Source organism: Bombina bombina, chromosome 5, assembly GCF_027579735.1.
Source record: "Bombina bombina isolate aBomBom1 chromosome 5, aBomBom1.pri, whole genome shotgun sequence".
Taxonomy (NCBI): Eukaryota; Metazoa; Chordata; class Amphibia; order Anura; family Bombinatoridae; genus Bombina; species Bombina bombina.
In genome coordinates this window covers 539,339,807-539,358,317 of record NC_069503.1, presented here as the reverse complement: position 1 = coordinate 539,358,317, position 18,511 = coordinate 539,339,807, and the positions used below count along the sequence as shown (strand labels likewise).

The following is an 18,511-nucleotide window of genomic DNA, read 5'->3' as shown; positions in this document are numbered from 1 at the left end:
CTGTAGTGTGATTACCTTTTTCTGATATCTGGCTGTTTGTTTGTAAACAACAACGCTATAGATACAGGAGGGGAGCTGCAACTGACATATAGAAAACTTGTGTTGTGCCCTGTGCTGTGTCTGTGCACTGTGGAATCCTGTCCCTGCGAGGTCATTGGTCGGACGTAAGATTGGCAGGAGCTGCTGGCTAAGGGAGGGTGGTGCAGAGCTAAAGCAGAGTCTTTTTTTTTCTATCCTGGCTCCTTAGTAATTCTTTTGCAGTGAGTTGCCGACGTTATACTTGGATACAATTTTTTTATTTCTTCTTCCTAAACTGCATGGATACATAATGGCTACGTTTGTTTGCAGAGTCCAATTTTTAGATGATACTGATCCTTTCAATAGCACAAACTTTCCAGAACCCACCAGACCCCCTTTGTATTCTTTTAGAGAAGATATTCCAATCATCAATCAGATTGTGGGAGTGCATCGACTTCTTAAAGCACCACACAAGGTAACAACATAAATAAATATAACAATAATATACAATTATGTGTTTGTAAAGGTGCTTAGAGCATCACTGTTAAGATAATTGCTTTTAATCCAAGATTAACATGTATTTGTGCTGTGCAGAAAAAAGGTGACAGTAACTGCTTAAAGCACTGCAGATCAGCTGGTTAACGTCATTGCTTGTGTAGTTTTCTTAATTAATAGGAAGCTTTTTAACCATTTAGAGGGCATGACCTGTGCTGCATTAAATCAAATCTCTCTGCAAAAATATGTAGCATAACACCAGGCCAACATTCTGCTTTGTGTTTTAATATCCCCATAAAAAAAGGAAAAGAGAAAGAAAGAGTTGGATTTAGTTTTCAGAATACTGCCAATTAACAGTGGATATAGATATAAATATAACCTGATTAATGTGTATAATACATACTTTTTAGATTTACATATATACTAGAATGTATTTACATTGAAAAATAAATAACTAAAGGTTGCTTTGATGTAGTTTAAAAATGAAAGGTTCCTGCTCAGTTCTCAGTAGCAATGCTGTGTACTTTTATGAGCAGAGCATTTGCTGTAACAGCTTGATAAAAATAGCAGCTAGTCTGCTTTTCTTAGAACAATGACCTGACCGTTATCTGTGTGAAGAAATGATAGCCCCTATTCTGCTTCTCCTCATTTAACAATATAATAATATTCATAATAATCATTAATAATCACATCACCATCATATTTAATTAATACCCTCATCAACAATTTGTGTTATAATACTTCACTTTTTTTTCTAACTACATTCTTGTGAAGGTTTGTTATTTATTTATTAATATTCATTTTTTTGTTTTAACATTTTGACATAAAATATTATCCTTGCAGCTCAGGTTTAGTTTTAATATATTTGTTTACATTTATTTAAAGTGGAAGTGTATTTAGATTTTCTGCTGCCCTAGGCACAAGTCTGATGTCCTTATACTCCCCTCCCCAATAATATGTACCTAATATATTTCTCACAGCTTGATACCAGGAGTGATAAAAGGGGAAGGTGACTTCACTTGATAACCAGGGACAATTCTTTTGTAATAAAACTAATGTATACAACACTCAAATTTGCTGTCCACCCCTTCATTTTGATGCGTTAGCCTCAGGCCTAATACACCCCTGATGTAAAATGTCTTTGAGCCAGCTCAAAGATTGGCTGTTAACTGTATTACACTTTTTTTAATTTGTGCATTCTTGTGCCAAAAATAACTAATTTTTATTATCAGGCGTGTGATTGTCTGTTCCTGGCTAGCAGTAGAACTATGAAAGAAAGTCTTTCTAGTCCAAGTAAATAAATATAATATGCCGTTTTTCATGGTTGACAATTTGTTAAAGAACCAAAAGGTTATCAAGAAATGCCCATTACTGCATTGCTGTTACTTAGGGACTAATTGCTTATTGGTTGACAGAGGTAACTCCCACAAAACTCTTAAAGGGACCCTGTACCCAAAAATTTTCTTTCATGATTCAGATAGAGCATGCAATTTTAAGCAACTTTCTAATTTACTCCTATTATCAAATCTTCTTTATTCTCTTGGTATCTTTATTTGAAATGCAAGAATGTAAGTTTAGATGCCGGCCCATTTTTGGTGAACAACCTAGGTTGTCCTTGCTGATTGGTGGATAAATTCATCCACCAATCAAAAACTGCTGTCCAGAGTACTGAACCAAGAAAAAAGCTTAGATGCCTTCTTTTTCATATTAAGATAGCAAGAGAACAAAGAAAAATTGATAATAGGAGTAAATTAGAAAGTTGCTTAAAATTGCATGCTCTATCTGAATCACAAAATACATTTTTTGGGTACAGTGTCCCTTTAATGGAAAGAGACATAACTTCAGTATGCACACAATGTTTTAATTAATTGGATTATCTATTAAAAACTCTAATATGCTTTTAATACATTTTGCTATAAAAAGACATGCTATCTTGTATGTCCCTGTAAAACATACATGTCTAGCTTTATTCCTAGGGCCACAATATTTCTCTCCTTTGGTTTTTATCCAATCCTCCAATCCTACAAACTGAATGAAGCAAGGAGGATGGTTGCCATAATGTAATCTTATCATAACAGTATTCCTCTTCTAGCAGTAAATATGTACTCATGAAGATATAAGCAAATTAGAATAGACCTTGCACGTATGTCTGTGTGTATCTGTACAATATCACAGATACATAAATGCATAATATTACTAGACATATATTGGGAAATGTGCAGACCTGGTTAATGGCATATACATAGTGCAGTGTTCATTTCAGTTCTACATAAGTATGGTGTATATTATTATGTCTTGTATTGGATTTTGTTTTTTTAAATTTGACCATCAACCTCTAGACTGAAAAAAAATATCCCAAGTTGTTCATTAGAAATAAAAGATGGCTGGTTTAAAAATATACAGAAGTTACATTTAAATTGCCCAACAGCATATTTCAAATAGGACAAGAAGCTTTCTTGAATTTGTGGGTGTCTAAGGTGGGAGGAAAGTCCCCCCTGGGATTTTGGTCCTTATATCTACATGAGTCACTCTTTTGATGCCAAAAAAGACATGATTTTTAAAATGATTTGCAGCTCATATGTACAGCTAATTTTCTCCCACCGCGCATGTTGAGGAAGATATATTTTTATGTTTGTGTTTTTTTTCTTTTCTCCCCTTGCACCTAAATACTTGTGCAGATGCCTATGCTTGTAGTGTTTAGGCTGATAAATCTCAACAGGTATATGGATTGCTGCCAATACAGTCATAAGTGGTATACATGCATATCTGACATTGCCAGTACTCTTGATCACTGCAGCAGTTTATTTTTGACTAATTGTCCACTGACTTGTTACTTCAGCAACTTGTCTTATTTGGGGGCTGCACTGAATTTATACTTTTGTTATTACATAAAATGCAAATGAAGTGATGGGATAATGGTTATTTATAAAAGCATAAAGGGGTCAAATCAATCACAATTTGTAGAACATTTTATCAAATGATTTATCTACAAAATTCTCCATAGACTTTAATGGTGATTTGCTGTTGAAAACCATTAGATAAGGATTGTATAGGTAACCCCAAAGTAACACCTCTACATTAAACTTTGCCATGTTTGCTGTGTTTGTGTGTGGTGTGAATGTATGCATGTATATATATATATATATATATATATATATATATATATATATATATATATATATATATATATATATATATATATATACAGGTAGCCCTCAGTTTATGCCGGGGTTAGGTTCCAGGAGGAATGGTTGTAAATCGAAACTGTTGTAAATTGAAACCCAGTTTATAATGTAAGTCAATGGGAAGTGAGGGAGTTAGATTCCAGGCCCCTCTCAAAATTGTCATAAGTAACACCTAATACATTTTTTTAAAGCTTTGAAAGGAAGACTTTAAATGCTAAACAGCATTATAAACCTAATAATATAGATTGTATCATCATCAAACTAAGTTTAATGAACAAAAATATTTGCTAACAGCACCTAATAAAATAATCACACAACAGACTGCATCATCATCAAACTAATTTTAATGAACAAAAACGTTTTTTTACTTGCATTTTTCTGCAATCAGTTCTCTGCATTATTAGCATGTTAGATAATATTGGGTCTGCACCTATTCTATGCATTTCAATCTGCAGTGATTAATAAGAAGTTAGGCACCCTCACCTCAACAGCTGGATAGGAAGATAATAGGGAAGTGGCTGCTAAATCTTGTTGCTCGATAGCTAATATCTGCTCTGTGTACACAGATCAATTTCATTCTGTTAAGTTGGATAACTTTGCTGCAAAACAAGCGGACTGCTCCACCTACTGGCTATTTTAATTAGTGCACTGCTTTCCCAAGCTTTTCAATAGCAGTCACATGACTGAAAAAAAAGGTTGTTATTCGGAAACGGCGCAAATTGAACCGGCGTAAACCGAGGGACACCTGTGTGTGTGTATATATATATATATATATATATATATATATATATATATATATATATATATATATATATATATATATATATTTAAGAGAAGAAAGAAATCAAAAATTGATACTGATTGAAATCATATCAGTTTTTGATTTCTTTCTTCTCTTAATTTATATACATTAAGCTTAAGGGTTTGCACCTCCTTCCATATGAAGGTTTGATTGTAATGATATTTTAGTATAAGGAACTATATACCTATTTATATGCCTTAACTGACCTTTTGGCACTAGTACTTAATATTTAAACTTATGTATGTGTGTATATATATATATATATATATATATATATATATATATATATATATATATATATATACATACAAATTTACACACACACACACAGTGTTCTCAACAAAATATTTTGCCAGCTGGGTGGCATTATGGAGTAGATGGGTGGCACTATGAAGTAGCTGGGTGGGGACTGTGTAATATTTTATAATATTATTATAAACTTTTATATATATATATATATATGTATAATTTTTCATATTGGTTAAAATTTTAACTGGGCGGTCAGTAAAATCAAACGGGTGGTATACCGGCTAATAAAGTCCTGTGGAGAACACACATGTGTGTTTATATATGTATGTGTATATGTGTATATATATATATATATATATATATATATATATATATATATATATATGTGTGTGTGTGTGTATATGTGTCTGGTGTATGTGTCTGTGTGCATATATATGTGGTGTGTGTGTATATATATATATATATATATATATATATATATATATATATATGTGTGTGTGTGTGTATATGTGTATATATATATATATATATATATATATATATATATTAAAGTGTAATGAGTAAGTCTATCACTATTTTTCTGATAAGATTGAATATTTCACTATTCATCATAGTAATTACCCAATAGCCATGATGTAAAAACAGTGTTGTCCATCTTCTCTATCTTTATGGAAACCTATACAGAGCAAATGTATAGATATATGGTCATAAAGCTAGGTATATGTTATCTATCAGCTTAAGGTTAAATTCTAATTAAGTTGACAGCAAAGCAGTTTGTATTTCTGGTTATAAATCCTTATATATCAGAAAATGAGTTACTCTGTCTATATAGAGTTGCTTTATTGTATCTGTAACTACTTTACTCTGATTTACTAGATTATCCTTATAAGCATGGATCTTCATGTTTGTATCTTTAGAAATAAAGAAAGTTGATTAGTTTATATGTATCTAAAGAATACAAATATTCTACTTTGTTGTTAAATGTTTGGGTTTCTTTAAAATTAGGTTTTAAGGAATATGACACAACATCATATTGATCCCCATTAAACTTATGGCTTGGCATCCCTGGAATATTTTTTTAACTAAACTATAATGAATAAACATTTTGAGGTTTCATAAAAAGTTTAATGATGGAAATAATAATGTGTATTGCAGCAATGATTTTTATGAGTACAAGGGTGCCAGATGTTGTGTAGGTTTATTTGATCTTAAAGGGACATTAAACACTATGGCCTAGGTTACAATTGGAGCGCTACTTACACGTGCCTGGTTATTGCTACCATGAGGTTGTGGTAGCAATATGTGCTTATAAAATTAACCAGAGATCAGATCTCTGGTTAATTTTATAAATGTGCCCCTAATGCCCCCAAAATACAGTCTAGTGTATTTTATTAAAATTTATTGCACTAAGCAGTATTTTGGGGTTATAGTTGGTGGGAGTGGGGTGTTAGAAAATAACGGCACTGAAAAGTGCCTTTACTTTGTGGTCTAAGGGGACTGTGTGTTCCCTGTAAATATATATGTATCTGCTTATATACATATATATTTATGTGTTAATATGTGTGTATATATATATATATATATATATATATATATATATATATATATATATATATATATACACACACATATTAACACATAAATATATATGTATACATATATATTTCATATTGTTGCTATTATTTTGCCTGCTTTTACCATAAACCAGGGGATTAGAGCTGGTAAATTAAAATGAATTGCAACCAATCTGCATACAACATAATTTATTTAAAAACATTTAATTGTTACAATTATAAGCAGAGTTTACTGGGCGTTAGAATTGCAGAGAAGTTCAGGGATAGATTCCTTGTAATACTTTGTAGACTTTATATCCTTGGTGTCCGTTGCTGTAATCAAACAAGCCTGCTCTAAGGTGAACAGAGGGATTTCTTGTGCCTTATAGACCACAAATATCAGACTAACTGCAGTGCGCAGTTATGACCTCTTGTGGATTTAGGATGAAGAGTAAACTATATTGTATTATTCTACATTCATGAATATTGAAAAACTCTCATCTAAATCTTACTAAATCTATGGTTGGCTCATTAACATTCTTGCCAGCTACTAAAGATGAAGATAATTCACCTGCAAAATACAATTTCCATGCTTGTCTATATGAAGAGGATATCTTTGCCAAAACAGATGCTCTCCAGGAAAACATAGATCTTTATTCACAGTAGGAATTGGAGATACTTTTCTATTGTATAGTTTCCTGAATCCTTAGTGAATCTAGACCAGTATATAGTGATTTGTTTCCAGAATGGACAAAAGTGAGCCCTGCACCTGTTTGTGTTTGAGCAGTAAATCCCCTTTACAAGACAAGTGGTTTTAGATTAGGTTATTGGGACACCCTAGTGTGTGATGGCAGCTGGCTGAGGATGTCATAGAGAATTAGCACTGAATAGGGTGAGGCAAAATGTCCAAGAGAGCTTGTTTAAATGGTCATTTCAGTGCATAACATGCCGGATCTAATTTGCTACACCACCATGCATGTGATTTAAAGGGACATAAACCCAACATTTTCTTTCATGATTCATATAGAGCATACAATTCTAACCTTTCGAATGTACTTCTATGATCACATTTTCTTAGTTTTCTTGTTATCCTTTGTTGAAAAGCAGGAAGGTATGTTCGGGAGTGGGCACGTGTGTGCAGCACTATAGGGCAGCAGTTTTGCAACAATGTTATACATTAGCAAGAGCCCTAGTTGGCAGCACTATTTGCGGTCATGTAAAACTCTAGAAATGTGCGAGCTTCCAATCCAGATATCTTTCTCAACCAAGAATAACATGAGAACGAAGCAAATTTGATAATAGAAGTAAATTGGAAACTTTTTTTTAAATAGTATTCTCTATCTGAAAAATAAAATCATTTTTTTGAAGGTTTTATGTCCTTTTAACCCATTGAATTCCTATGAAGCCTGGTATTTGTCAAACCATGGAGAGGTACAGGCCTTGGCATGGGCGCCACTCTGTTTATTAATTCAATTTCCCAGTGGACATTCTGTCTCTAAACATGTCGCTCTTTTATAAAAAAAACATATCCTAACCTTTTTACACTGTCCAGGGGAAGATTGGTGGTAGTATAGTGCTGGGGCATCAGGTTGAAAGAGCATCTAGAAAATATGCCCTGGCACATGATAAAATGCCCACCTGGCCCAACATTTTTGCTGTTTGCATTAAAAGAAAAGAGCTGCTTGCCAATACTGCCCAGCTTAGCGCATTCCTCTTCTTTTCTCTTGTCTTCAAATCTCTAGGTACAACATAACAGATGTAGTGTACAAGACTCAGATGCCCATGTCTAAAATCTGTAACATCAAGGGAGAATCAGGGTGTTAAATTGCTGTTACAAGTATAGCTTACAGTAGTAAAATGAGCCTTTAATTTAACCCATTGATTTCAGAAACACAAGCATACCTTTAATGTAACCTTTGATTGTCCAGTACACTTCTGGGCCATTAAAGACCAGTAGGTACAGTAGATTTGCATAATCAACACATGCATGCTAAAAAAAACAATGCAATAGCGCTTAGTCTGAACTTCAAATAAGCAGTAAAAAAATGTCTGTCAAATTTCAAAGTTATGTTTAATTCAACTCCAAATGTATCATGTGACAGACATCAGCCAATCACAAATGCATTTATGTATATGCTGTGAACTCTTGCACATGCTCAGTAGGAGCTGGTGACTCAAACACTGTAAATATAAAAAGACTGTGCACATTTTATTAATGAATGTAAATTGGAAAGTTGTTTAAAATTGCCTGCTCTATCCAAATCATGAAAGTTTAATTTTGACTTGAGTGTCCCTTTAAGAGGATAAATCACAACTGTCCCTTATTTGATAACTCATTACCAGTGTAAAGTTATAGAGTTCCTGAGTCACATAAGATATCAGTGAAATTATGCATATCTGTCTAAATGCCCTCCCAAGGGGCACTTTTTGGGTCAAATGGTTGAACATGAAATCTTAGAGCTGCATATGGACTGTTTCATTCCCCACTCCCTACTACCACAAATTGCACCCTAGTTAAGGGGAATGTACATGAGCTAATAGATGCTGACTGCCCATGGGGAATAAAAATCATTTTGTATGAAAAAACAATATTAAAATCATGGTGGCAGAAATATTTAGTTGTTCAGAAAAGGGGAAATTCCCCTATTCCCTTAGTTATCCTACTAATATACATTTGTGTGTCCTAGGCCAAGGTAAGAGAGAAGTTGTAGGTGATGAATAAATGGAGATCATGTTGAGTTTTATAAAAATGTGTCAGTAATTTATTGGAAATCCTTGGATGGGGTATTACTAACTAACAATGTACACAATATAATATATTAATTAATGCATATCCCACCACTAATGGTTTTCAACATCCGGCCCCGGTGATCTGACCACCGAATCCACCCTCTTACCTCTTCTTCTTCCTAAAATTCTTAATCCCTGCTTTCCTTTCCCTTCTTACTTCCGTCTCCCACTTTCTTTCTACTAACTCGTTTTCTTTCCTTCTTCTCTTCTTGAGACATGATCACGACAAGGTATTCATGGTATTTCTTTTGATAGCAGGACTTAGTATTTTACTTGATTTCAGTTTATATCATTGGATCATTAGTTATACTTACAGTGAAATCCTCTAAATATCCACAAATACAGGATAATGAATCAAACTTATCTACATGCCAATTTTATGGTGGACAACAGATATATTTGACTACTTGAAGGCCACTTTATATCTTGAACTGATAATACTCTAATTTGAATGATTATTTTTTTCACTGTAACTTGCATACCGGATTGTTATAACCTAATAAAGATTAGAAAAAAAAAAAGTGTCAGTAATATGTTGAGTGTATAACGAGCAAACCAAAAATAAGATTTTAAATTTGGTTCACAACATTTAAGTTAATTTTCACAGCTTATAAAGTTTTAGGGACCAAGGAATGGTGCATGTAAGGAACTAAAATGTAGTCATGTGACAACCATTTTGTATATGTTGCAATATTATTATTTTTTCATTCTGTAGAGAAAAATCTGATGTGACAGAGGGAAACAGCTGGTGGTCCGCTAGATAAGACTATCAATTGAACACCTGATGTGATGTATTTGTGTATTACATTTTTGTGTGAGAGACATTTTGCATGGGGTAGGAAGGTATTTAGGTGGGTGAATACAGACTGTGTTTGGAGTCAGAGGGATGATATTAGTTACATCTTACTGGATTTTGCAGAAAATAGGATAGAAACATTCCTTGAAGGCAGCACATAGATAAGGCAATTAAGGTCTCTCTTGTTGAGGTAATAAACATCAGTCAAATTGTTTTCTTTCCAAAAAAAAGACAAAAAAATGTTTAATTGAATGCATAATTTCCAGATGTAACAATTTTTCCAGGACAGTCCAAATTGTTTGCGTGTATGTATGTGTGTGTATATATATATATATATATATATATATATATATATATATATATATATATATATATATATATATATATATATATATATATATATATATATATATATATAAAAATAAATATACAATAAGTCCAGCACTCACTATGCCATATTGCTTCCGGGGTTCTTCCCATCAAATTATCATATAACAAGCCACAGAGAGCACTCGCCGTTTTTCATATCAAACAAAGTAGTTTTATGCTTGTAGAAGAATAAAACTACTTTGTTTGATATGAAAAACGTCGAGTGCTCTCTGTGGCTTGTTATATATATATATATATATATATATATATATATATACACATCACACAGCGAAGAATAGCGCTCATACCATTTAGGATTACGAAGCACCCTCTGAAGGGCTTACTTAAAAAGATATCAAAGTTTATTCGTTAAAACGGATGGTAAAACAGACATCCAAACAGCAAGAGCATGGGCACGAAACGCGTCTGCGTGGAGATCAGCTCTAACACCTGATTGTTGTCGCTGCTGGCTCTTACTGTTTGGATGTCTGTTTTACCATCTGTTTTAACGAATAAACTTTGATATCTTTTTAAGTAAGCCTTGCCTGGAGTCTCCTGTTCATCATACCCCTTCAGAGGGTGCGTCGTAATCCTAAATGGTATGAGCGCTATTCTTCGCTGTGTGATGTGTATATTTCATTGGGGCATGCTTGGCAGTTCCGCCCGGAGCAGCAGCCTATCGTAGGATTGTATCAAGGGGGTGTGTCCCCGCCCACGCTCTATTATGTTGGTTCCCTGATCTCGCACCGGACTTACAGGCAAGCGCATCTTACAGAGTCTCTGTGTAACTCTCTCTCTCTCTCTCTCTCTCTCTCTCTCTCTCTCTCTCTCTCTCTCTCTCTCTATATATATATATATATATATACAGTTGTATGCAAAAGTTTATGCACCCCTGACAATTTCCATTTTTTCATTTATAAATAATTGGGTGTTTGGATCAGTAATTTAATTTTGATCTATCAAACAACTGAAGGACACAGTAATATTTCAGTAGTGAAATGAGGTCTATTGGATTAACAGAAAATGTGCAATATGCATCAAAACGGAATTAGACAGGTGCATAAATTTGGGCACCCAACAGAAATATTGCATCAATATTTAGTAGAGCCTCCTTTAGCAGAAATAACAGCCTCTAGACGCTTCCTATAGCCTGTAATGAGTGTCTGGATTCTGGATGAAGGTATTTTGGACCATTCCTCCTTGCAAAACATCTCCAGTTCAGTTAGGTTTGATGGTTGCTGAGCATGGACAGCCCGCTTCAAATCACCCCACAGATTTTCAATGATATTCAGGTCTGGGGACTGCGATGGCCATTCCAGAACATTGTAGATTTTGAGCAGTGTTTTGGGTCGTTGCCTTGTTGAAATATCCAGCCCCGGCGTAACTTCAACTTTGTGACTGATTCCTTAACATTATTCTCAAGTATCTGCTGATATTGAGTGGAATCCATGCGACCCTCAACTTTAACAAGATTCCCAGTACCGGCACTGGCCACACAGCCCAACAGCATGATGGAACATCCATCAAATTTTACTGTGGGTAGCAAGTGTTTGTCTTGGAACGCTGTGTTCTTTTGCCGCCATGCATAACGCCCCTTGTTATGACCAAATAACTCATTCTTTGTTTCATCAGTCCATAGCACCTTCTTCCAAAATGAAGCTGGGTTGTCCAAATGTGCTTTTGCATACCTCAAGCGACTCTGTTTGTGGTGTGTGTGCAGAAAAGGCTTCTTCCACATCACTCTCCCATACAGCTTCTCCTTGTGCAAAGTGCACTGAATTGTTGAACAATGCACAGTGACACCATCTACAGCAAGATGATGTTGTAGGTCTTTGGAGGTGGTCTGTGGGCTGTTTTTGACCGTTCTCACCATCCTTTGACTCTCCGATATTTTACTTGGCCTGCCACTTCTCGCCTTAACAAGAACTGTGCCTGTGGTCTTCCATTTCCTCACTATGTTTCTCACAGTGGACACTGACAGCTTAAATCTCTGCGATAGCTTTTTGTAGCCTTCCACTAAACCATAATATTGAACAATCTTTGTTTTCAGATCATTTGAGAGTTGTTTTGAAGCCCCCATGTTGCCACTCTTGAGAGGAGAGTCAAAGAGAACAACAACTTGCAATTGGCCACCTTAAATACTTATTCTCATGATTGTATGCACCTGTCTATGAAGTTGAAGGCTTAATGGGCTCACCAAACCAATTGTGTGTTCCAATCAATCAGTGCTAGGTAGTTACAGGTATTCAAATCAACAAAATGGCAATGGTGCTCAAATTTATGCACCTTTCTAATTTCGTTTTGATGCATAGTGCACATTTTCTGTTAATCCAATAAACCTCATTTCAGTACTGAAATATTACTGTGTCCTTCAGTTATTTGATAGATCAAAATGAAATTGCTGATCCAAACACCCAATTATTTATAAATGAAAATCATGGAAATTGTCAGGGGTGACTAAAATTTTGCATACAACTGTATATTATTTATTTATTTAATGATATATATATATATATATATATATATATATATATATATATATATATATATATATATATATATATATATATATATATATATATAGTATTTATTTATTTTATGTTTTTATGCTGTCTTTTGCAATGTTGAGAAACCTGAAATAAAAAAAGGTGCTGTTTTCCTTTGGAGGCTGTATCATGTATAATTTAGTAGTATGGCAGGGATATGCATCGTCAGCTGACAGATGAGACCCTAAACCAGCAGACGGAAGACTGAGAGTTTGTGAACAGTATCAAGAAGCAGAACTGTTGTAGAATTGCTTATTGTTGTAGTTAAAGGGACACTGAACCCACATTTTTTCTTTCATGATTCAGATAGAGCATGCAATTTTAAGCAACTTTCTAATTTACTCCTATTATCAAATTTTCTTCATTCTCTTGGTATCTTTATTTGAAAAGCAAGAATGTAAGTTTAGATGCTGGCCCATTTTTGGTGAACAACCTGGGTTGTTCTTGCTGATTGGTGGATTCATTTAACTGACCAATAAACATTGTTCTGAACTAAAAAATAGCTTAGATGCCTTCTTTTTCAAATAAAGATAGCAAGAGAACGAAGAAAAAGTGATAATAGGAGTAAATTGGAAAGTTGCTTAAAATTGCATGCTCTATCTGAATCATGAAAGAAAATATTCGGGTTCAGTGTCCCTTTAATGTTTTCTTAGAGAAGTATTGGAAATTAAAAACAGACTTTCCAAATGTCTTTAAAGAGAGAGAAGATTATTATTTTAATAAAGTTTAAGCATATCATTTGTGCTTTTTTATTCATTTAAAGTGATAGGAAAGTCAAAATTAATCTTGCATGATTCAGATAGAGCATGTAATTTTTAAGACACTTTTAAAGTCACTTCCATTTGAAATGTGCTTCATTCTCTTGGTATCCCTTGTTGAAAAAGAATACACACATATCCTACACTAGTGGGAGCTGCTGCTGATTGTTGCCTGCACACATTTGTCTCTTGTGATTGGCTAACTAGATGTGTTTGTCAGCAAAGGATAACAAGAGAATGAAGCAAATTTGATAATAGAAGTAAATTGGAAAGTTGTTTAAAATAGTTTTTTTCTATCTGAATCATTAATGAAAATTGTGGGGTTTCCTGTCCCTTTAAGTGAGAAGTTTAACCCCTTGAGTGCTAACGACGGCTCTGAGCCTTTGCAGAGTTTCCCATTCTGGTTCTAACGACGTCTCAGAGCCGTCGCTAGCACTCTCCCACCATGAGGGAGATCTAGGGGCTCCCACCCGCTCCTACCCCGGCAATCGGGCCGGCATAGTGACAGGCATCGCCAGGGCTTCACGTTATGCATGGTGACATCACGCACAATGACGTGATGACATCACTGCGCAACTTTATTTAAAATTCATAATATTAAGAATAGGAGCAGGGGGCATGCTGCTTAGAAGCTTGTATCTCAGGCATCTAAGCAGCTAAAGACCCCCAAGACCCACCGATGGAAAGGTAATCGCCTAACCTTTCCAACAGTGGAAGTCTTGGGGATCTGGAAAAGAAAAAAAAGTTAAAAAAAAATACAAATTAAAAAAAAAAACTAAATAAAAAAAAAAAACTTAAAACAGCTTAGCACCCAGGTGGGAAAGTGCACTCAAAAGGTTAATGAATACCACTCATTCACATTAGTCTGCTTACCAGTGGTTCTAAATAAGGTTATTGGAGGCACAGGATTGAGTCATATCTATCCAAAGATGGTGTCACAAAGAATAAGAGATAGAAATAATGAGTCAAAGATTTGCAAATTGATGAGGAAAAAGGGTTAGAAAAGCAGTATGCCAAATCTTAAAAGGTCATTCTGCTGTATACATTACACTCATTCATTAGATCATGTCATCTTTATTACTAACCTAGATAACTATATATTTATTCCCCATGAGGAGGAGATGGAAGAATGGCAGCTGCAAAGCAGGAGACCTCTGATGACCAATCAGCAATGAGAATCAAACAGCCCCCACCAGCAGCTGTTTATTCCTTTGTAATGGTTAAACATTGTATACTATACTTTTCTTTTGCTCACAAAGTCATCCCTCCCCCTAGGAAATAGCTAGTTGTTCACCTGCATCCTGGGGGGGTCCCCATCTTTCAAACTAGAGTTCTTTTTTTCCCTTCAGGTCATACAGAAGAAAATATATTTGCCTCCATTTATTAATATGCAGGTAGACAGGTTCCCAATTACAGAATCTCTCTGCCTGTGATTGTGGGTAACATCATTGCATGAGTGTTTGTGCCACGCCACCCCCTGCTCTCACATGGCCAAGTACTCAACAGCAGTGACTGTTAATCACCTCAGTTGGACTAGTCCAGGGCGATTTAAAATCGCCAGTACAAATCTGGAGGAACTGTCTGATGACCACTGCTTCTTAACTATTGCTCATACAAGCCTGCACTGAACGAGCCGACTGGCCCCTAATTTGTAAATGACCATTTGATTAAAGGGACACTGAACCCAAATTTTTCCTTTCGTTATTCAGATAGAGCATGCAATTTTAAACAACTTTCCAATTTACTCCTATTATCAATTTTTCTTCGTTCTCTACTATCTTTATTTGAAAAAGAAAGTCCAGAACCCTGGACAGCACTTGTTTATTGGTGGATGAATTTATCCACCAATCAGCAAGAACAACCCAGATTGTTCATCAAAAATGGGCCGGCATCTAAACTTATATTCTTGCTTTTCAAATAAAAATACCAAGATAATGAAGAACATTTGATAATAGGAGTTAATTACAAAGTTGCTTAAAATTGCATGCTCTATCTGAATCACAAAAGAAAACATTTGGGTTCAGTGTCCCTTTAACTTTCACTTAGAACCAACCCCTTATTTGTAAATATAGCTCTATTTCAAATGTGTTGCATGTCACTCAAAATTCTGCACCTGGACAAAATGGGGCCTCTGTAAGATCTCCTGTACTCTACAGGAAAAAGCAATAAGCAAGTGTTTCTGCTATTGGATTCTCTTTCCTATTTGATATGATCATGGCCATTTACAATATATTATTACAATGCTACTAAAAAGTTAATGATTTTTTTAAAATAATACCTACATAAGTTTATACATTTGATATTCACTAAAATACTTATGAATCTCAATTCATAGCTATAAAATGTATAATCAAGATAATTAATATGAAAAAACATTTTTCCCCCCTGTAATTTTATACATCTTATAGTTAAAGGGACACTGAACCCAATTTTTTTTCTTTCGTGATTCAGATAGAGCATGCAATTTTAGGCAACTTTCTAATTTACTCCTATTATCAAATTTTCTTTATTCTCTTGGTATCTTTATTTGAAATGCAAGAATGTAAGTTTAGATGCCGGCCCATTTTTGGTGAACAACCTAGGTTGTCCTTGCTGATTGGTGGATAAATTCATCCACCAATCAAAAACTACTGTCCAGAGTTCTGAACCAAGAAAAAAGCTTAGATGCCTTCTTTTTCAAATAAAGATAGCAAGAGAACGAAGAAAGATTGATAATAGGAATAAATTAGAAAGTTGCTTAAAATTGCATGCTCTATCTGAATCACGAAAGAAAAAAATTTGGGTTCAGTGTCCCTTTAAATTTAATTTTATTTGTTATATTTTAAAGAAAATTATTGTTTTTAAATTGACTTTTCAACTTCAGTTTGAAACATTGATGTACACATTTCTATAAGTATTCTTTGTGGAAAGGATTTGTGCACAAGTGTATATAAATAGTTTTGATGGGTTAGTCAAGCACCTTTGAGGAAACCAAGGAGGAAAAGCATTAGGTGTCACTCAATTTGTTTATGTAATTCTAGTCATGCCTCTCAGACATACTGCATAACCGTTATAGCTAGTGTGTGTGTGTGTTTGTTTAAATAAAGCTTTTTTTCTTTTAACTAATGTCAACTCATAATGTTTGTAATTTACACTTTCATATCATTTTGTTTTGAATTAACATTTTAAAGTGTTATTATAAATGCAATAATGAGCAAACATTAAAATAATCATTTTTATACTGTGATTTGAGTAATAATTTTCATTAAAATTTGCCATAAGAATGTTTATTAAAGGGACAGTAAAGTCAAAATTAAACATGAATGGATTGGATAGAGCATAACAGTTTTCTAATTTACTTCTATAATTAATTTTGCTTCAATCTCTTGATATCTTTTGTTAAACAGTAAGCCTAGGTGAGCTCAGGAGCCTGCATGGGTCATCTGATAGCAATGTTTGTAACAATGTTTCTAGCAATGTTATACAGAGTTACAAACATTGCTGCCATAGATTTCTATAGACACTCTATTGCTGCAGACTTTGCAACTATGGGGTAAATTTATTATAGTTCGAGCGGACATGGTACGATGTAGTGTATCATGTCCGCTGCACATCAATATATGCCGACAGCAAACGCTGTCCAGCAGTTCTTGTGAACTGCTGGTGCAATACCGCCCCCCGCAGATTTGCGGCCAATCGGCTGCTAGCAGGGGGTGTCAATCAACCCGATCGTACTCGATAAGGGTTGATCTCTATCCGCCGCCTCAGAGCAGGCGGACAGGTTATGGAGCAGCGGTCTTTAGACCTTGAGGCTCGCCGGAAACACGGGGCATCAAGCTCTGTACGGAGCTTGATAAATTGACCCCTATGTATCATACTGCTCTAAACATTGTTGCAAACACTGCTGCCAGATGGCAAGAGACACTTGTACACTCCTCAGCTCATCTAGGATTACACATTAACAAAGGATACCAAGAGAACTACTCAACATTGGTAATAGAAGTCTTTTTTTTTTTTAAATGGCATAGTCTCTCTGTATCATGAATGTTTCATTTTTTATTGTCCCTTTAATATGCCATAAGAAATGGCCAAATGTGGGCTTCTCAAGGTTAAATTTAGTTATCTCTATATTATTTTTAAACTATTCATTAATTTAACTTCATGCTGCTTTTGAGTATTATTTTCTCTACAACTGTACTCTCCCCACCCTCTACACTACACTTTTATTTGCCCATGCCATATATTTTCCCATGGGTCCTCATTGATATTTTATGTTCCTGGTTTAGTGACAATTATAGAAACAAACATAAAGGTTCAAATTAAAACTTTCATAATTTGAATGGAGCATGCAATCTTTACAATTTATTTCTATTCTCAAATTGACTTAGTTCTCTTGATATCCTTTGTTGAAAAATATACAATTACCTACACAGATATGCCACATGTTATTGGCTCATCATATGTATGCAGCTAGGCCTTAGTAGTGCATTACTACTGTAGAGCTGACTTTAACTATGTGTTTAACTCCTTCTCAAGGGTTAAACTCAGTTATATGCAACCAACGGTGCTATAATAAAATGATTTGACAAATGAAAGCATGCTTATCTTCCTTTATGAGATAACTTAAGAATTGAGAGTATATAATGTGTATAATGTATTAGATATGATTAGATATGATTTGTAGTGATGTAGCAACTAGAGAATTGTCTGTCTTGAATATCATCAGCTGGTCTGCAAGTTGGTTCTTGTCCAAGTTTCTATTAATATTGTTAAAGGGACACGGAAACCCCAAATTTTTCTTTTGTGATTCAGATAAAGAATACAATTTTAAAAAACGTTCCTATTTACTTATATTATCAATTTTGCTTCAATCCTCTTGGTAACCTTTATTTAAGGGAGCAGCAATGCAGTACTGGGAGCTAGCTAAACACATCAGTAAGTCAATGACAAGAGGCATATATGCGCAGTCAC

The 18,511-nt window shown here is 34.5% G+C and overlaps 1 protein-coding gene across 4 annotated transcripts in view; it reads left to right on the top strand.

Annotated features, from left to right (window-relative positions):
* Window positions 1–217: 217 nt before the first annotated feature.
* Window positions 218–18,511, top strand: part of FHOD3 (formin homology 2 domain containing 3) — a 463,343-nt gene continuing 445,049 nt past the window's right edge. For all 4 annotated transcript variants that reach the window (XM_053714485.1, XM_053714483.1, XM_053714484.1 and 1 more), the window contains exon 1: window positions 218–493. In XM_053714485.1, the coding sequence (XP_053570460.1) occupies window positions 329–493 (165 nt within the window). In that variant the 5' untranslated portion in view covers window positions 218–328. The remainder of the gene's footprint in view (window positions 494–18,511) is intronic.